Source organism: Salvia miltiorrhiza, chromosome 1, assembly GCF_028751815.1.
Source record: "Salvia miltiorrhiza cultivar Shanhuang (shh) chromosome 1, IMPLAD_Smil_shh, whole genome shotgun sequence".
NCBI lineage: Eukaryota > Viridiplantae > Streptophyta > Magnoliopsida > Lamiales > Lamiaceae > Salvia > Salvia miltiorrhiza.
This window is the reverse complement of record NC_080387.1, coordinates 51904026-51924259: the sequence shown is the minus strand read 5'-3', so window position 1 is coordinate 51924259 and position 20234 is coordinate 51904026. Positions and strand designations below refer to the sequence as shown.

Sequence of the window (20234 nt, the reverse complement as noted above, 5' to 3'; positions counted from 1 at the left end):
ATTATATATTCAAATTAAAGCTTTTATCGTAATCTTTAATTTGATATGCTTATTAAATATTTTATAATTAGTCGAATTTCAAAATTTTAGAAAGAAATAAAACAAAAAATATAAGAATATAAAGAAAATTTGCAGTTTACAAATAAATCTTCAATTTTATTATAAGTATAAAATTGTCACTTAATTTGAAATTAATTTCAAATTGAAATGTTGACTTTTTGATATAGTATAGACTATATATATGTGTAAGTTTGAATGCAAGGTAGCCTAATTAAGTACTGCAAAGGTTATTTGAGAGATAATTAATATTCTTTTGTTGAGAGATAAAATTCTTTTTCTAAATACTGCAAAGCTTTATCCCCAGCCGATACTTGTTTATTTGAACTTTGAGTTGTAAGTAAAATATATTGCATGCATTATAAGTCAATACATACTATACATGCGGATAAAATTAAGGATTAGTCAAAGCTTATCACAATATTGATTTTTTTAATCGTGTAAAAGTTTGAAAATTTTTACACATTTAATTTGTATAAGTAAATTGTATCATGCATGCGGTATGCTACTGAATATATCCATAAGATTTCGACATGAAACATGTCTAATGTATCTCACGAAAATCATCTTAACAAATGCTAGAATATACATATAACGGTATCTCTTGTCGGAAACATATTTAGTACTACTATTTTTTAATTTTTCAAAACTCTTTCGGTATAACCTATTCCCCCTCTTCAAACATCACTACAAGAATTTAGCTCATAGACAACATAATATAGACAATGGGCTTCAAAACGTGTTGTCTAATATGACTATAGACAACAGTTTTTGGATACTCGTTGTCTATTTAGGGCGGTCATAGACAACGTGCCTGAAAACCGTTGTCTATTGCTTAATAGACAACGGTTTTCAGGCTCGTTGTCTATGACCGCCCTAAATAGACAACGAGTATCCAAAAACTGTTGTCTATAGTCATATTAGACAACGGCTTTTAAATATATTGTCTATTACGCGCTACCTAGACAACGTTACGGTATAGTCGTTGTGTATGAGTTCAATAGACAACGTAGTCTTTACGTTGTGTAATGTTTGTTTTTTTTTTTTTTAAATAATTGTAAAAAAAATACTACTCCTATTATTCACCCCCTTTCTCTTTCGCCCGAGCCCTAGTTTCGACATAAACAATGAAAGCAAAAAGGGGCGAGCCCTAGTCCTCCTTTGTCACAGATCGCCGCCGCCGCTGAAGGGTCGGTGAGGCCGGTGCTCGTTTGTCGACGCCGGCGCCACTCCACCTCTGATCTGTCGTCGTTTCTAGAAACATCGCGCCGCTCTTCCTGATCGATTCCTCGCCGACTAGAAGAGGTGGCCGAGGAGGAGGAGAAGGAATTGGAGGAGGAGCTTCCGTGGATACAGGAGAAGGCTCTGGATTTGGTTGAGTTTACGGGCTCTGTCACGCAGACGATTCCGGCGCCGCGCGTCGGGCAGATCTCGCTCCCATGGATTCAAATTGTCGTCGTGAACACCATCCGGAAGTTCAATTCCCCTCGAGAGAAACGCCGCAAATTGGTTCGTTTGCAATCCTCTCTCATTGTTTTGGTCTCAAGTTGATGATGATTTTAATGTGTACATTGTGTTTATTCCTACCGATTATGGTCAGGTGGAGATTGTTTGATTCTAGCATTTCTCTCTTGGTATTTGATAGAATAGCCGAAATTTGCAAACCTTGTGGTGGTGCTATGACAAATGATGAGCACAATATGCTTAAGTAGGTGGATTATTAACCATGTTTGCTTTAAGTTCTTCGGCTGTAAGTAAAAGCTATTAAATTTGTGCTTAGAGATTTATTTAATATCTCTGCCGATATTGGTAACTGGAAGAAGCCTCTGTCATTCTTTCACTTTCTGAGCTCAGTTCGACTGGGATTATACCCCCAGCTTGGGTTGGTCCAAAATGCAGCTTTATTAAGTTTTGAGCAACTGATTAAAGTCCAAGTACTGGAAAATCCAACTGTCATAGGCTTACGCAACTTGTTTTGGCCTGGGGTATGCTTAGTAGTTGCTATACTTGTCCCAACATCCAACACGGCGAAAGACAACTTCAGATGCTAGCTCAGAGTGAAGTATTGACTTTCAGTTGGTGCACAACCCTCTCATTTGTGGAATTAGATCATAATCAGCATCACTAGCTGATTTGGTAATTGTGATAATCTTGTATGTTGTATATCTTCTTGTAAAGCAGGAGAGACCAATCTTTCCTCCATAGGTGGGAGATTCAAGTAGTTTTTATAGGGGGGAAGGAGGCAAAGAATAGTTTTAAATTGTTTCACTTTTAGGCTTATGCAGTACTTTAGTCTCGTGATAAATGAATATGTTCTCTTTCAACATGTTCTTGTTTATAATAATTATATTTAATAGGCTAATCATCTGCTTAACTTTAGATTCTACTGCCTATACACAAGGGCCTTACTAGTTTGTCTCTGCTTCTTTACATGTTTATTTGCACTTACCTTATTATTTATTAATATAGAGTTCAAGATTAGTATATATCCTAGAACTTTCCACTTGGTTAATTCTTCTTGTTTGTTATTCCCAAATTCTTGTATTCTTGTATCCTCATATTAATTCTCAATTGAATTTTCTGTGTAATTCTCAGATCTGCGTGAGGTAGAGAATGTCAGGGAAAGGAGCAAATGGGTTGTTGACGGGGAAAACTCCGGCTTCGAAAGACAAGGATAAGGACAAGAAGAAACCCATCACTCGCTCTTCCCGCGCCGGGCTTTAGGTTATTTTGCCTTTTTATTTTTCGAATTATCGAATTCTCGCTTAATCTTCATGTAATTCGTGTGAATTTTGCGTCAATTTTGTTATTGGAAGTAGTCAATGAGAGTGAAATAGTAGTATTAATTTAGAGAACCAGTTAGGTGATAGCTTTTTGAGCTATTTCAGCTTTCTTGACTTCTAAGGTAGACGTTCCTTATACATATTTTGACCTGCATTACTTGTTAATATGAGCTTTTTGCCTAACTAGTTCAAGTTTATTTGTTCAAAATGGGCTGTTATAACCAATAGCAATTGTTTTGATAGCCAAAATGTTATAGAAAATCGTCATCTGTTGGTAGTTGTTTTAACTTTTAAGCATGTAGAGATTTGCTAAATGAGTGAAACATGTTCATCTTTTAAACCAATGTCCAGTGCTTGCTCATTGACTTATATTTATTGCTTTTATGGCTTCTATTTTTGTTTTAACATTCGTCCTTGGCTTGTTTGACTTGCCTTTTGCAGAAAGACAATATAAGGAATCAACGTGAGCATGTTGTGCTTACTTTAGCCAACTCACAGTCGCGACTGGGCATCCAATAGAAACTGATCTAGTTACTGCCTCAATTAAGTTTGCTTGTAAGTTATGTTTCAATGTAATATAGGATGATGAGCAATGTTTCAATGTAATATAGGATGATGAACTATGTTTCAATAGGATGATGTTTGATTTTAATGTATGAATTCTATTATTAATTTATGTAATTTTGGCTTTTAATATTATGTTTTTAGATTTATTGAAATATATATTGAAAAAGCAGAAAATTTTAAATATAAATATAAAACAAAAACTGTAATATAGATAATGATTGTCAGTAAGAGAATAGACAACGAACGCCACACTGTTGTCTATTCTCTGATAGACAACGGTCAGGACACTGTTGTCTATTTGAGAATAGACAACGGTTTTTCGATCGTTGTCTATCAGAGAATAGACAACGGATTTCCGATCGTTGTCTATGACCGCCCTTTAATAGACAATACTCTCATTTACAACAGTTGATTTCTTAATAGACAACGGTTTTTGACCGTTGTCTATTAGCGTTTTTTTTGTAGTGCATGCACATTTTGTCATTTTAGACCGCCTTACAAAAATATATATTTGCTATTTTTAAATACTATTTCATCATAATTCATTTATTTTATATTTATTCATAAAAAAATTATTATGGCTCACAATAATTTTCAATTAATTAATCCATTATCCGTTATATATAGTGGTGTTTTTTCTTCACTCACAATACACTTATCTAATATTTGTCTTAAAATTGCCACTTGCATCTCCGCATGTTTTTCAAAGACGAAAGGAGTATAATTCTTCGAGATTGTGAAATTCAACTCTTGTCTACTAGTGATTTTTTTCAGTTTGAGCTTTTATGCATATTACATGTTTATTCTTAATTTTGTATTTATTGTATATTGTCATCATCAAACATCAACATATAAGCTTTGTAGATTAAAATGTTTAAACTACTTTTTAGGATTTGCTAATTATATTTCACGGTAGGTTCATTGTTCTCGAAAACATTTGTCAATTTTAGAATTGTTTCGTTGTTAAGGTACGAGTACGACTATATACTTTTGAAGTTCTGAAAACTGACAATTATATTTACCTAACTCCTAACTTTTTTTGGGGGGCCGTTAAATTAAAATCAGGCACCCACCACTAAAATATGTTTTAATTTAATTCGAAAATGGTACATATTGATTATGTATAATACACGTTATTGTTGCGTGAGACCGTGAACCGGCTTTTGTTGGACTAGTAAATATGAGTATTATTGTGTGTTGATTTAGATAGATATGTAAATATTGGTTTTTATGAAACTAAATTAATATCTAATACAATCTCACATAAAATTTTGTATTAATTATAATAACGTACAATATGAAAACTAATTAACAAATTGTAGTGACTTTTAAATTACATATGATGACTACTTGGTCCTATTATACGTGGACATATTATGAGTCATGACTCATGAGTACTATAGTTTACTACTCCGTTATGATAAGTGTGGATCTTTAATTTGATATATACTTGTGAGTTGTAAACAGTCAAATTTTGATGTTTTTTCTTTTCTTACGTGATAATCTGATGTGTATAATTTACGATCTTTAAATTCCATGCACATCAAGTACAAAGATTAAATAATACTCCCTCCGTCCACCAATTCAAGGCCTAGGGCAAGTGTACACTTGCCCTAGGCCTTGAATTGGTGGACGGAGGGAGTAGTATTCAATAATAATTTATCGGAACTTGATTAAAATGGTTGGGTTGTATAATTGAATTCGTAATGGATAATTTTATAGGTATTTTAATCATATAATTGAATATTTATCATTTTAAAATTAAACAAATTATTTAATATTTTTTAGTTCTATTAATTTTATCTATCATATCCATCAAATCAAACAGCTCCCCCCGTTAATATAAAATAGAAGTTATAACCACACGATAGAAAAATATAGTAGTGTCCACGATCAAAATTCTAAAAACACTAGTGCGCCACTTGTTCGATGTACGCGATGCACATGTATCAACATCATCATTAATATTATAAATGAATTATTTAATAAATCATTTAAAAATTACTTAATAAAACAATATTGATAATTCTTTTCTCTATCTTATATAATCTCTCAACTACCTTTTAAATTCATGCCGCAGACTAAGCCAATTTTGGTGGACGAAATTAGTACTAGTAGTATTATTTTTTTGTTGCAAAAAGAGAAATGAATTTATATATATATATTGTGTCTCCCAATGCGTAGAAGCTCAATAGAAACGCCGCACCGTCTCCACAACTGCGCCACGTCATTTTACAGAAATAGTTATGCGCCACAACTCTTTAGTTGAGCTGCACGTGGAACTTTATGAAATGTGTGGTCTTCAAATTTGTACGAGTGTTACCCCTCACACAAAAGTCAAAACACAAGTAAAATAAAATTGAACGACTGATATTATACTCCATCCGTAAAAAAAAAATAAAAAATAAAAAAATTCATACTTACCTATTTTCTTTTATCTACAATAAAAAAAATCACTTTACTTTTTTTTAAACCACCACATCATACATTCTCTCTTATATGTAACTATAAATTATATTTTTATTCTGTTTTTCAATTAATAATGCATTTTTATTTTATATTTTTATATTAATATCATACTTATATATATTTATTCTATTTACAATAATTTTAATAAATAATTTTATTAAAATTTGGAGACGAAGAGAGTAATACTCTCTCCATTCACCAATTCGTGTCCTAATTTTTATTTTGGTCTGTTCATCAATTCATGTCCTACCCATTTTTAGTACTCCCTCCGTCCACTAATTGTTGGCCTAGGAGGCAAAACACGAGTTTTAAGAAAAAAATGTATTTTTATTAGTTGAGTGGAGAAAGGGATCCACAATTTATTAAAGTCAATGCAATTAGGCCACAATTTATTAAAGGGACCCACAATTTTGATTAAAATATGAATATAAACTTATCCAAAATAGATAGGACATAAATTGGTGGACGGACCAAAAAGGCAAGTAGGCCAACAATTAATGGACGGAGGGAGTAACTATTTTCTTAACAAATAAATTATTTTTTCTTAAAACTCGTGCTCCTCCCCTAAGACATGAATTGGTGAACGAAGAGAGTATATTTTTTTGTCAATCATGATTCATGAATAAAAACAGCCGCGGATCTATTCCCCGAATGAGTGTTTTATTTATTTCATATGAAGTATTAAAATGATACAAAATTTATATTTTATTTAGAATTAATGCTCCCATCATTCTAATTTGAGTATTTATTTGAGAATGTCATAATCACACGAGTTTTAATAAAACGATTAAGTGTGTTGTGAGTTGAATAAGCATTTCACCTTTATGATAGTGTTAAAGTGATTAAAATAGAGTAAGAATCTCGTCTATTTTTAATATAAATAAAAATGGATATCAAAATATGGAACAAACAAAAATGAAAATATGGATACTAAAATTTTGGTGAATTATAATTAGACGGATATGGATTTAATCGGAGCATTACTGTTGAATTATGGATTATACCTAGTGTTGTTCGGAAAAGCGAGAGAAATGCTAAGTTGTTGAGAGCACGAAAGTAAGGTTGCTGCTGTATTGCAACTTGCAAGTAAAGAGAACGTAGATTTACATGGTGCGTGTGCATGGCTATTTATAGATTACATGTGGAGGGCAAAATAGTAAATTTGTTGCTAAATCATGCGCCCCGCGTGGTCGAGGACATAATGGTAAATTTGCCCCTAGGCAGAAGATTTCCCCGCTTTTTTAGTGATTTCTCTGGCGAAGGCCATTTCTCTGACAAGGGCCATTCCTCTGGCGAAAACCATTTCTCTGGCGGGGTGATTTCTCTGACGGAGGCGACTTCTCTGGTAAAGACCATTCCTCTGACGAGGCCCGTTCCTCTGTCAAAGACTAATTCTCTGCTCTGCACATATTACTCCTCATCAAATTTGAAATTGATGAAGTAATATTTTATTTCTCAAACTTTCAGTATTTTTATAAAACATTTTGAATTTTCATTTTCTACTAAAAAACTTCGAACTTTCAACGTTTTTCACAAAATATCCGGCTATATAATTTGGTGATAAAAAATGACTCATCTCATTGGAGAAGTCTTGAATTATCGACTTGTTGGTGTAGGCTTCATAACTTGATCGCAATCAGTTTGAGAATAATCATTGTTCCGTATCAAATTTTATATAACGAGATATTTTATGAAAAACGATGAAAATTCAGAACATAAAACACCACTTCCTCCGTCCATGGAACAACTTCTTACTTTTCTTTTTTGGGACGTTCGCAAAAAAAACTTTATACATATTTTTGGACTATACTCCACTATTTATAGTACTTTATTTATCCATATTTTTCACCCTTTCACCACTCCTCATAATAATTACAACATTGTTTCATTACTCTCAATACACTCAACTTTTTTTCCAATTTCAATACATTCAACAACTTTTCTTAAAACTCGTGTCACCCCCTCCTAAAAAAATTCGTTCGTGGACTAAGGGAGTATTAACCCTTTTATTTAGGGTTAATTGCATGAAAATACACGAACTTTAGTCACTTTTTCATTCTGCACACCGACTTTGAAATTTACATTTTAAACCATGAACTTTGCATTCGTTCCATTTTTTCCTTAAAATTCACCTCCGGCCATCGGAAATCTGAGGTGGCGCCTTTTGGCGCCACGCGTATGTGACACGTCATTAATGTGCTGACGTGTCTTTAATTTAATACTCTCTCTCTATCTACTTCTCTCTCTCTTTCTTTTATCTCTCTCTCTAATATTCACTCGGCCTCCGCATGGCGCCACCTCGACCGCTTCTCCACCGGCTACCACCTCGCCGACTCCCACGTCTCCGCCGTCTCCAAGGACTACCGCAACCTCGCCGCCGCATTCGGCCGTTCCGGCCTCTTCGACGACAAAGGCCACGGCGTCCTCCTCTCCCTCCTCTCCATCTCCGCTGTCGTCTGCGGCGTCCTCCGCAGCGACAGCTTCCTCGTCCACGCCCTCTCCGGCGCCCTCCTCGGCCTCGCCTGGATGCTGATCGCCTACCTCGGGCACGATTCCGGCCACTACAACATCATGCCCAATTCCTCCCTGAACAAGCTCGCGCAGATCCTCACTGGCATCAGCATCGCGTGGTGGAAGTGGACCCACAACGCGCACCATGTGGCCTGCAACAGCCTCGACTACGACCCCGACCTCCAGCACCTCCCCATGCTCGCCGTCTCCTCGAAGCTCTTCCACTCTCTCACATCCCGCTTCTATGACCGCCGGCTCACCTTCGACTCCCTCTCTAGATTCTTCGTCAGCTACCAGCACTTCACCTTCTACCCGGTGATGTGCGTCGCCAAAGTCAATCTCTACCTCCAGACATTCCTCCTCTTCTTCTCCAACCGCGGACTGTACGTTCCGAACAGAGCTATTAACATCCTGGGGATCGCCGTCTTCTGGACGTGGTTCCCTCTCCTTGTGTCCTGCCTGCCTAGCTGGACCGAGAGGGCCGTCTTCGTGCTCGTGAGCTTCTGCGTCTGCGCGATCCAGCACGTGCAGTTCTGCCTCAACCATTTCGCGGTGAGTGTGTACGTGGGGGCGCCGCAGGGGAACGACTGGTTCGAGAAGCAGAAGAGCAGGACCATCGACATCTCGTGCTCGGCAAAAATGGACTGGTTTTTCGGGGGTCTGCAGTTTCAGCTGGAGCATCATCTGTTTCCGAGGCTGCCGAGGTGCCATTTGAGGAAGATATCGCCGTTGGTGAGGGAGCTCTGTGAGAAGCATGGGCTGCCTTATGTGAGCCTTATGGGAGATGGCTGATCCTGCTTCCAAGAATTTGATATGGGAAGCTGTCAATACTCATGGTTGATTTCAAAGAAGTTTATTTGCTTCTTTGACGTCGTCTATGGCGACGTGGAGACGGGTCTCGGCGGCGGTCCGTGCGGCGGCAGTGGCGGCGGCGGCCTCGAGTTGTGTGGGACGAGGGAAGCGCGGGGACGGAGGTGAATATTAGAGAGAGAGAGAAAAGAAATAGAGAGAGAGAGAGAAGTAGATAGAGAGAGAGTATTAGAGAGAGTATTAAATTAAAGACACGTCAGCACATTAATGACGTGTCACGTACGCGTGGCGCCGAAAGGCGCCACCTCAGATTTCCGATGGCCGGAGGTGAATTTTAAGGAAAAAATGGAACGAATGCAAAGTTCATGGTTTAAAATGTAAATTTCAAAGTTCGTGTGCAGAATGAAAAAGTGACTAAAGTTCGTGTATTTTCATGCAATTAACCCTTTTATTTATGCCATCGATTTAAATTCCTTCTTTTTTTTTTCATATTTTAAGTAATACTCTCCCCGTCCGCCAAAAGTGGGGCACTTTAGCTGGGCACAGAATTTAATAAAATTAGTGATGATTTTGATGTAGTGGAGAAAGAGTCCCACCACTTTATGAGATGTGTGGTTGAAATTGAATTTGAGGTGATTTTTTTTGTAAACAAAGAGTGTTTGTAAGGTTAAAAAATTAAAGTAGATGGTGGGACAATTTCTTTAAAAGGAAAATGGTACACTCTTTGGGAACGCCCGATATAATAATTGTGCCCCACTTTTGACAGACAGATGGAGTAATTAGGAATTTAAAAAAAAAGATAAAATTACTCATTTTCTTGATGTGCATTTTGATGGCTATAAGCACTCATTCAGGATTAGGAGAGCATTATCTTTAAATTTGTTAGCTTCACATGGTTCTTAAAATACTGGACTTGATATCCTCAATTTGCGAATGTCAATTACAGGGGAAAAAAATGAAAGATGATAGTATTATAATTGAGATATTTTAAAAGCTAATAGAGAATTTTACATTCAGACTAAAATTGCTTGTTTACTTTGGTAATTAACACTTTCTTTTAGACCGGTTTAAAATTTCAATTTCCTTATTTGTTCAACTAAAGAAAAATTATGGTTTCCTTAATGTTTCTTTTTATTATTGTAAGCTCATTAGATGCAATTCGTTAATAGTTGTGAAATTAGGAAATAGTATAATATAATTCGAACCAAAGAAGTTGTTAACCAAAAGAAAAAAAAACAAAGATCTTATCCGACCATGCAATTAGTGTGAATAGGTCAAAGACATTCATAGTGCTAAACTTCCACAATAGGTGCTTAACTTGGTTTTGGTTCAATAATTGTTGATTTGCTAATTGCTGAGCCATGTACATATTGTCTGCTAATCAAGAATAAGATTACAAGCAACGTAACTCCAAATTTAGAATATAGAAAACGAGAGCCTAATGTCGCAACTCGAAACCAAACATTAGGTCCAGTGCTACTCAATTTACGTTCTACTCGAAAGGGGTCTAATTTAGACAAGAGACCTAAATCGAAGATATGTCCAATAAATATCAACCCTAAGGAATGAGATAACCGGTCTTGATACAATGAGACTATACTTTTTCTATGTTACAACCCAACACGGACAACCTAGTAACTAACTATGTCAAGTGTCAGCATCGGCTATCTGTTACTGCAAGTTAGAAATAGACTGATACTGGAAAAGTAAAGACTCACAGTTTGCTGAAAGGTTGGTTTTTCAAGATTTGTTGGCTGCTCGTGCCTCCATATTGAATCGAAGCAGATATCTTGTTATACTTTCATTCTTTTGGATGGGCCTTGATCGATGATAGGATCAACGGTCGCCAACTGCTCCTGCTGGGCATCGGAGCTTTTCTCCCCATCGGCAGTGGGAGGGGCATAGCCTTCAGGAAAAGGTGGTGGTGGTGGGGCGGGAGGCAGCTGCGAAGTAGTATAGTATCTATTAGCAATCAAACTCCAGATAATAATTCTTCATTGCGAACTGAGATAACAGTGTTAAGAGCCTAGCAAATAACTTCTGTTCAATGAGAGAGGCAGCTGACTGATACAGTGATACCAGAGAAAAGAAATTAGCCTATTTTCTACCAAGCAACAAATATATCAGATCAAGAGGTACAGTTGCGTGCAAGATCACCAATTTTACTCGTGTTTAACACTTCTTTATAAGAATATAAAATGTGATATCATGGAACAAATGATAAAATTTAAATCAGTAAAGCAAGTTCATGATCAACCTTGCGTTGCAGTGAAGCAAGAATATGGTCTACACGCTTAAGTTCCTTGAAGTTTATAGTCTCTTTAGGAGCTTTTGGTTCAGAGCTTGCACTCTCATTTTCAGCATCAACTGTTTCAGGGAAAAGGCACAAATGAATGTGACACTCTGAGGACGCAAAAATTAAGATGTAGAAAATTTATGAGCAACCGAAAGGTACAGCTCAAATTCACGAGCTTCCTATCTTTATGAAAGCCCGAGCTTTCAACTGGTTGGAGTTTCTACAGGTTAATAGATAGTAAAGTTCCCTTTCTTTCTTCTATCAAGTATCGGTTCCCAAGCATGTATAGATCAAAAGTGAAGACGAAATGGTCTACAAACAATACAAGGACGAACAGAACTAGATTCATTTGAACATGCTGTTTTTGCATAAGTTTTCCATTGCAGCGGTTAATGGATTGCAGCAATCTTTGTCATACAAATTGAAATTGAAAGATACCGTATCCAATTTTCTCCAACTTTGATGCTGCAGTATTGAATGCCTTCGATATATGGTACAATGCGCGTCCCTGGCAGAAAAGAAGCTCTGCATTAGATGGGGCAACACCAGAAAGTGCTGCTAACATATAATCTCAAGTCTATGCAAGGACATCTGATCTGAAAATCAATAGAACTGAGAAGGAACAGGGGCATTGAACCTTTCGAGAGGAGCAAAAGGTTTGAATCAATATAATTGAGATTTTGTTAGAAAAAAAGCTAACAAATTGAGCTTTGAGACTCTAATTTCATTTAAATCATTTATGAGAAAGCATAGAAAAAAGGTCACAGCCACACCCACACGGGACCTTCAAAGAACTTTATTTTTGTCAAGAGAGATAGTTGGACATCTGCTTCCTTCATATTCTTTGAACTTAAGAACTTGAAGTCCCACAATAGAAAGAAAGAATTCAGGTCGGAAAATGATAAATTATGACATCCAAATGAGTCAAAAGAGAGAGTAACGGGACTACGGTATGGTGCCCAAAAACACGTGAGCTTGCAGCAAAGGCCACTGCGCATGACAAATTTCAACCAAACTATCCTAAATCATAGACTGCCAAATCATTCAACAATGGCATAAACGTTCTGGTGCTGGGAGAATGAAATACACACGTATCACTATTTAAAGTTTAGAGAAATATAAAAGGTGAAGGAATACTAACAACTCGAGAAGCGAATACGTTGCAAAGCTGAGGCGCCTGGTACACTGATCCATCCAAGACATAGTAAGTCAGCATAGGCGTCACTTTCTCAGGTCCATCCCTCTTTTGTTTTCTAAAAACAAACAAATGAGGCTCCAACACTTCACTCAACATAAACTCTGTTCCTGTCATCTTCCTTCACGCAGAAAATATTCAGTTAACTACGTCAAATTTCACCTCAGTACACTATCTCCACCAACTTCATCTTACAGACTTCAATTTTTAATTTTATTTTAGTAATTAAGCTAAATTTCAAACAGACCGAGGCTAATTACACAATGAAACCTCATACTGAGACTAATTCATCCGATTTACTGAAAAACTGTGTGTGTCAGCAGCCAAATATGTATAACCCATATTCATCTTCGCTAAATGGAATTTAAGCTACACAAATATCAAACTAGGCGTGAATTAATGTTTACCAAAATACCGCTTCAATTTTCCAATCCTAAATGATCGCAATCAAACTATCTGAATCTCATTTTTCCCCCAAATCACTCAAATTAAGCACGCAAACCACTTGAGTGTAAATAAAAATTCGAACTTACGAAAGGTGAGAGATGTCGAGGGGGTGAATAGCGCGGAGGCGAAGCTGCTCATTATTGCACGAGTAATCGTAGAAGGGAGAGAGGGCGAAGTAATCGAAAACTAGGTTTCGGTCGAGTGGATACGTGTTGAGCCATAGCTGATCGCGAAAGCAAATGCTAGTCATGTCTGTTCCCGGCGGCGGCGGCGGCGCCATGCTTGGTGGAGGCGCGCCTCCATCTGCCGGCGGTGGAATCATCGGCGTAGTTGCCATAGTTGTGCAGTAAAAGTGACAGTGTACTGAAAAGTAAAAGCTCAAATTTTATGTGCACTTGAAAGGTAACAGCGAAATTTAGAGCAGAGAGAGAAAATCCAATATTCCGAAACGACCCCTTAAATAAAAGAAAAGTAAAGTAGCTAGATAACGGGCCAGTCCAGATCGTAGAAAGTCCATTTTGACCCGTATGCTAAAGGATTTGTCAAATTTAAACGGGCTAACTTCAAATTACTATATGCCAAAATATTCATCTTTTGAATTTGTCAAAATTTAGAAGATTTGAGATTTTAATTGCAACAATTTAGGTGATATTCGATTTGATTAGATGCCGTAACTTAATCTTGAAATAATGCCACGTAAAATTAATCACAGCTTATGAGTTTTAGTTTTTTTTCTAAGACAAAATTTAATAATGTCACGTAGGATTAATCATGGTTTATGAGTCATGACTTTTTTTTAAGACAAAATTTATTTATAATAATTTTGAACCTATTTAATCTTAAGTAATCTCAAATTAATATAATCTCAAGCAATCGAGACTGAGTTCTTGCCGCGTTTATAAAAATCATGTTGAAGTTAAAAATATTGAAAGTTATTAATTAGATGGATTAAAGAATAAATTTGACTAACTCTCATGAAAAAAATTAAATTTGACCAAGTAATTTTGTAGTGATTGATAGATATGATATTGATACGTAGGACTCTTCTTGAGTAATACTCCATATTCATTTCCCCTCTCTTATGATATGAAATAAATATTGCATAGACGTTATTATATTTTTATTTATTGAATAAATATTAGTAGTACTCATTTAGAAAGAATCTAGAGGCGCGAGGAAGTCATTCCAATTTAGGACCCTTCCTTTGAGGAGAACCTCTTCCCCCGCAAAACTGTTTTTCCTCCACAGATTTAATCTTTTTTCCTCAACTTTTCGTGTTTCGTTTCCCCAGAAAAACAAAAGACAAAATAAAATAAAATAAAAATCCCCCAAATAAAATTTCCATGAAATTTTCCTAATTGCCATCAACCTGTTGGAATTCCTGGAGTTTCTTTGTTTCTCAAATCAACTCTGTGGATTCCAACAGCCCAAAATTCTCTATCCAATCCAGCGTAAATCAGATTCCCCCAAGACAAACATGTCCGCCACCTGTTTGACGAATTTCCCCAAAGAAATTCGCTCATAAAATTTGCAATCTTCATTCATTACACCAAGGTAAAAACAAAAGGAATCACGAATGGCGAGCATCCGCAGCTCTTCCCGGGCGTATTCGATATCCTCGGCGCATCAGTCTCCGGCGAGATCAACCGATCACAAAATCCCGCAGTGCACGGTGACGTGCGTGTACCAGACGCCCATCGCCGGCTACTGGCGCAACGTGACTGTGGTGTGGAGCAAGAACATCATGGTGAACTCGGTCTGCATCTCCGTGGACAGCGTGGAGCGCGATCAAGTCTGCACGTGCAAGCTCGAGCTTAAACCCTGGCATTTCTGGGCAAGAAAAGGCTACAAAACTTTCATGGTCGATGGGACCCAGCTCGAGCTCTACTGGGATTTCCGATCAGCCAAATTCACCGGCCCCGAGCCGAATAAAGACTTCTACGTTGCGTTAGTCTCCGACGAGGAGCTCGTGTTATTGCTCGGGGACATGGAGAAGAAGGCGCAGAAGCGGACCAAAGCCCGGCCGGCATTGGTGGAGGCGCTGATGTTCTACAAAGAAGAGCATGTTTTCGGCAAGAAGTCGTTCTCCACGAGGGCGAGGTTCGATCATCAGAGCAAGGAGCACGACGTGGTGGTGGAGAGCTCGACCTCGGGGAATAAGGATCCGGAGATGTGGATTAGCATAGATGGGATTGTGTTGATACACATTAGGAACTTGCAGTGGAAATTTAGGGGCAACCAGACTGTCATGGTCAACAAGCAGCCGGTGCAGGTCTTCTGGGATGTCTACGCGTGGCTCTTCTGCCACCCCGGAGCTGACCACGGGCTCTTCATCTTCAAGCCCGGTGGTGGTGGGGATGGGGACAGTGATGGGGAAGACGACACTCAGTGTGATGGCAGCGACTGCAGCGGCCCCAGCAAGTACTACTCCACGAGGAGCTACTCAAAGGCCGCGGAGACGTGCTTCTTTCTGTACGCATGGAAGATTGAGTGAGACAGAAAGAGAGGCTTAAAGGAGGCAAGGAGTGTTTAAAGACAAGGTTGGTGTGATCTTGTGAGGTTTGTTAGGTAAATTTCCATTGGGAATGCACCTCATTTTTTGTGTTTTTTTTTGCTTCATGTTCTTTTCAATCTTGATGGTTTTTAGCTCACAAGTTTGGTGCTAGAATAGAACATAACTGAATTCTTTTTATAAAGTTATACTCTTCAACTTCCCAGTTCTCATTTTTCTGGATGTTTGGTATCATCAAAGATATTGATTTTCAAGAGTTTTGGAACTTAGTGTTAATATCAGTGGGTAAAGAAGCTGCTTAGTGAAAAGAATCACAGTATCTCAAGATTTCTAAGTTCATCATGTGCTCTCTTACATTAGCAAAATTACTATATCTTGTCACATGTTCTCTGGCAGGATTAACGCGTTCTACCAAAGGCTGACCGGCTGATCTTGACCTATACTTCCCTACTGCTCAGCAGAAATGTCAAGGAGAAACTCTTTAAGCAAACAGGGTCCATTTTTTTGAGAATAGAAAATCAAGAATTCAAGCATATCTTGAGTTACACCAATTATTTTTTTTTCCTGATATTAATACACCAATTTTGATTCTGGTTCATGACAAATGACTGACTATACCTTGTGTCTGCTCCATACGTCGAATGAGTGCAGGGCTGCCATTACAAGAAGTTTTGAAGCTACAGAAATCTATGTAACAGAAGATCACCATTTTGTTTGTTTCAGGCAAGTTAGAAATGTAAATAAACGTCAAATATATATGATGGAAACCGATTATTGCAGACAAACTGTGAAAAAGAGCAGCATTTTGGATACTATTTCATCAATATATACCCTCATCATCATTTCATCTAGCAGTTCATCTTTGAAGGTGCTACCAAAGTCATTGCTATTCATTTTTGTGTGTGTTGTGTTATGTGAAATCACATGGTGTGATATATATATATATGTGAGGCAATGCATACATGATATGAACCTGCTGCAGAGTGAATCTTGCTCGAAATTCGGAACTAGGATCTTGCAACATTATGTGTGTGTTTCTAGGAGTTGTTTTCCGTGAAATTCAACTTGGATCTACTTAGAAATATTTGTGTCCCATTTGATCATTCTTTTGCATCTTGTATTTCTGTGTATTGTATTGTATTGTATGATAGAATAAGAGATGGAGTACTATTTGGCAGTAACAGTTTCAGATTGAGCTGTTTTTTATATTTATTTATTAATTTCAAAATTCTGAAATGTAACAGAACCAATTTTCAGTTTGTTCCATCTGTTGTGGACTTGTGGTGATTAGTGAGAGACCATAGATGATTCATTATTGGGCTTTTAAAGCAAGTTTTAAATAGTGAGCCCACTAATTTCAAAGACTTGAAATTGTGATGAAGCCCTATTTAAGTAGATTTGAAGATGGGCCTTTCCCGGAGGTTTTCGTTTATACTACTCCTTAATAATATAATACTATATTTGCACTAGACAATAATAGAAAACAATGAGCAGTGATAAATGTGCAAGTAAACATGTTAAGCCTAGATAAAGTCAATGCATGGACTAGCAATTTTTGGGGCTGGATATGAAAGAGAACAAGTTGCAAACATGACAACAGAATGTTGTTTTGGACGAAAAAGGTTTGTTGGAAAAAAGAAAGCGATGCTGTCACCATTTTTAGTTTAGTTATGATCAATTTTTAAAGAAACTTAGTTAACTTATATCTCGAATCTAACAATATCGAAATTATAAAAAATTTAAAATATGTCAGGAGGTATAATCTTGAATTCGAATATATAGATAGCTAGTAGCATCTGATGAATCTTGACATATCAAGTGGGCGTGGCACAAGTATTAATTTGTGTTAAAAGAAATTGGGAATCTGATATATTTTTTTAAGGGTTAAAGTACAAATCAGCCTCTAAAGTGACACCCCTAGAGAATTGAGCTCCCCATATTCGACCCAGGCTTAAATAACTCCCTAAAGCCCATAAAAATACTACACTTAAGCCCACCCGTCAAACGGCCCGTTCACGCCGTTTATTAATTTTTTTTTTAATTTTCGCGTGGGCCGACCTGCAATGGCTTCCAACGGTTCTTTAATTAGGACTTAGGGTTCAAATAGTATGAATCCTAACTTGCGAATGCAGGGGCGACGAATTGAGTGAAGTAGAAGAAACCTGGTCAAATTATCGTAGGGTTTCTTGTGGATATCACAATTCGAGGTAAGAACATGAGTTTGAACTTAGGATTTGGGTCTAGCTCGTTGCGCGGTCAACGACATTTGGAGTCTGAGCATGGGAGTAATTATGTGTGTTGTCGTTGCGAGTTTGAAGGCAAGAGGCTTAAAGCTCTGAGAATCACCCCATGGACAGACGACAACCTAGGGAAAAGGTTCTATGGTTGTAGAAATTGGAAGGTATGTCACTACTTGTTTTTTTTTTCTCGTGGCTGTGGTGAAAGTTTATAATTTTCACAATTTGTTATTTCCTTTTGTAGATGGAAAAGCTGTGGTTTTTTCTAATGGTATGACGAGCCAATGTGTGAGAGAGCTAGAGAAGTTATAAACGAGTTGAAGATTGAAAATGCGAAGCTCCTAAAGATCCATCAAAGTTCCCCCCCCCCATGGATGTGAAAAATGAAATTGATGATCTTTGGAATATAATCGAAGGCTTGAAGGAAGAAACCAGGAGAGTTAGAAGGAAAATTTTTATTGTTGTGATGGTTTTGATACTATCTTGGTTGATGATAGGCTATGTTCTTCAAGCATGAAGAAATTTGTGTTTTTGTCTTGTTAGTCTTTCATTACTTTTGTATTTTGTTCTTAAATCAATGAATGAAAGAAATGAATTTGATTCACATACTTTCAATGTTTTGGAACATATTTTATACTATTATTAAATAGCATGAGAGTTATACTTGTACAAGTAAAAGAGAACTACAAAAAATGCAGAATTTCCAAAAACACCAATAACTATGCATATCATTTATCCCCTTGTGAACCAAATCCTGTATGTGCTTCATACATCCAAAAATCAAATCAGTCTAATTCCAAAAAAAGTTGTTGTTTCAAGATAAAAGCAGTTGTAGATTCCAAAAAACATAGAAATTTCATAACTCCTAGCAAAAACACAATGCTAAATGTCATTTCAACTAGTTGTGGTTGATTCAACAGTTGAAATGACATTCTTTCCTCTAGGTGATCTTCGAAGGATGTGTTGTTGTTTCTCAGGCTCTGTAGCTTTCCCTCTTGGTGCCTTAAATGGGTTTGATGCATCTTTCTTCACTTTTGAAGGCCCTCCAGCTGCACTGTTTGGTCCTCTCTTCCTTTTTTTCTTTCTTATGTTTGTCTCGTTTGGTATTGAGAATCTTGTGTTTGGATCACTTTCCTTCAGTGAGCCTTCATTTATCACAATAGATAAAGATCTCCCGGGCTGTGAAGATCAGATTTGGCATAGATTGAGTGAAGATCAGATTTTGCATAGATTGCATGACAAACTTAATGTTATAGTATCATAAATGGGACAACTTACATTGAGGACCTGCTTTCCAGTCTCAACATTTACATACAACCCTAATCCACCATGTGAGCCTCCTCTTGTAGTCTTCTTTCTTGGATTGGAAGATGTAGAGGCATGTGACTCTTTAACCAACTACATGGAAAAATAAACCAAATCAGTTTTCAAGAAAAAAAAACATGTTGATATAATCTGAAATCCATACCTTTGATGGCCTTTTAGAGCATCTGTCCTTCTTGTGGATTGTACTTCCACAGAGGCTGCAGTGTTGCACCTTCCATACTCTTGAAAGTTTGTGCTTCAGTTTTAGCTCTGTAGGAGCTCTAACTCTATTTTTCTTCGGTCTCCTCACTTTCTTTTGCATGTCTGATAAATGAACAAACTCAAGTAATATCATACCTTTTGCATGTTTGATAAATGAACAAACTCAAGTAATATCAAGTAGTAGGCTCATTCTTAACAAACTTAATTTTGTATCCAAAACTAACACCATATGCATTGATTGCTTCCCTACACTCCTTTGCTCCTGCAAAGGTCTGACCCAATTCAAACCTACTTTCATCTCCCTCCTCAATACTAGCCAAAAATTGCCCTATTTTCATTTCTTGACCATCACTATAAACACTAGAGTCATCATCTTCTCCCTCATTGCCCTCTGCCTGAACATTCTGTTGCAATCTCTCAACGCCCCAATCTCCATGTTCATCCTTGATTAGGCGTAGTTTATACGCATATTTTGAGTGTCGTTTGGTAGATTTTAATGCATAGTTCCTGCTTATTATTATTTTTTGGAGTTAATTATGGAACTAATGAATTCTTTTAATGGTTTTGATAGGTTTTGGAGAAAAGGTTCGATTTTAGAAAGAGTTTGGAAGTAAAGAATTCGTGAAAAAAAGTTGTGCGCGTATGCTGGACAGAATGCCCATACTACCCAGCACATCTGAATTTAATCAATTTGAACAAAAGTGGCGAAAATTAGAAGAGTTTGGGGCAGCTTTAGATTTTCTTTTGTGGGCCCCATTATTTAATTATGGGCTGACTTTTGCCTCTAGTTTGTTTTTAAGGCCTATGCGCCACTTTACTTAGT

The 20234-nt window shown here is 37.0% G+C and overlaps 3 protein-coding genes and 2 long non-coding RNA genes across 6 annotated transcripts; 4 read left to right on the top strand and 1 right to left on the bottom strand.

Annotated features, from left to right (window-relative positions):
* The first annotated feature begins 1183 nt into the window (after positions 1-1183).
* Positions 1184-3447, top strand: LOC130992023 (uncharacterized). The gene is made up of 3 exons (XR_009091230.1): positions 1184-1566; positions 2653-2781; positions 3282-3447. It is a non-coding gene; the product is annotated as an uncharacterized LOC130992023 (long non-coding RNA).
* Positions 3448-8129: 4682 nt separating this feature from the next.
* On the top strand, positions 8130-9403 carry LOC131009718 (delta(8)-fatty-acid desaturase-like; the record flags this gene model as incomplete). The annotated part of the gene is made up of 1 exon (XM_057937129.1): positions 8130-9403. A coding segment is annotated over one exon (1050 nt), but the record flags the coding sequence as incomplete, so codon positions are not given.
* Positions 9404-10519: 1116 nt separating this feature from the next.
* LOC130992010 (mediator of RNA polymerase II transcription subunit 6) lies at positions 10520-13588 on the bottom strand. The gene is made up of 5 exons (XM_057916466.1): positions 13222-13588; positions 12635-12809; positions 11932-12001; positions 11455-11564; positions 10520-11140 (listed from the first exon to the last, which is right to left on the bottom strand). The coding sequence occupies exons 1-5, from the start codon at positions 13470-13472 to the stop codon at positions 10991-10993; spliced, it is 756 nt and encodes a 251-aa protein (XP_057772449.1). The 5' UTR covers positions 13473-13588; the 3' UTR covers positions 10520-10990.
* Positions 13589-14257: 669 nt separating this feature from the next.
* Positions 14258-16498, top strand: LOC130991999 (uncharacterized). 2 transcript variants are annotated; one of them, XR_009091225.1, is made up of 2 exons: positions 14258-15703; positions 16044-16498. XR_009091225.1 is itself a non-coding variant. In XM_057916453.1 (2 exons), exon 1 carries the CDS (start codon positions 14712-14714, stop codon positions 15627-15629), a length of 918 nt encoding a protein of 305 aa, XP_057772436.1. In that variant the 5' UTR covers positions 14258-14711; the 3' UTR covers positions 15630-15675; positions 16044-16498. The 2 variants fall into 2 exon arrangements, 1 of the variants encoding a protein (XP_057772436.1); XM_057916453.1 differs by having other exon boundaries at positions 14258-15675.
* Positions 16499-17775: 1277 nt separating this feature from the next.
* Positions 17776-18483, top strand: LOC130992018 (uncharacterized). The gene is made up of 3 exons (XR_009091228.1): positions 17776-17854; positions 17966-18048; positions 18129-18483. It is a non-coding gene; the product is annotated as an uncharacterized LOC130992018 (long non-coding RNA).
* Positions 18484-20234: the final 1751 nt, after the last annotated feature.

Excerpts from the sequence above, each read along its gene's own strand:
- LOC130991999 (XM_057916453.1), top strand. The coding sequence starts at position 14,712 with ATGGCGAGCATCCGCAGCTCTTCCCGGGCGTATTCGATATCCTCGGCG.
- LOC130992010 (XM_057916466.1), bottom strand. The coding sequence starts at position 13,472 with ATGGCAACTACGCCGATGATTCCACCGCCGGCAGATGGAGGCGCGCCT. Across the intron at positions 12,810-13,221 it reads CTCGACATCTCTCACCTTTC|GAAGATGACAGGAACAGAGT; the intron begins GTAAGTTCGAAT and ends TTCTGCGTGAAG. Across the intron at positions 11,141-11,454 it reads TTGCTTCACTGCAACGCAAG|CTGCCTCCCGCCCCACCACC; the intron begins GTTGATCATGAA and ends ACTACTTCGCAG.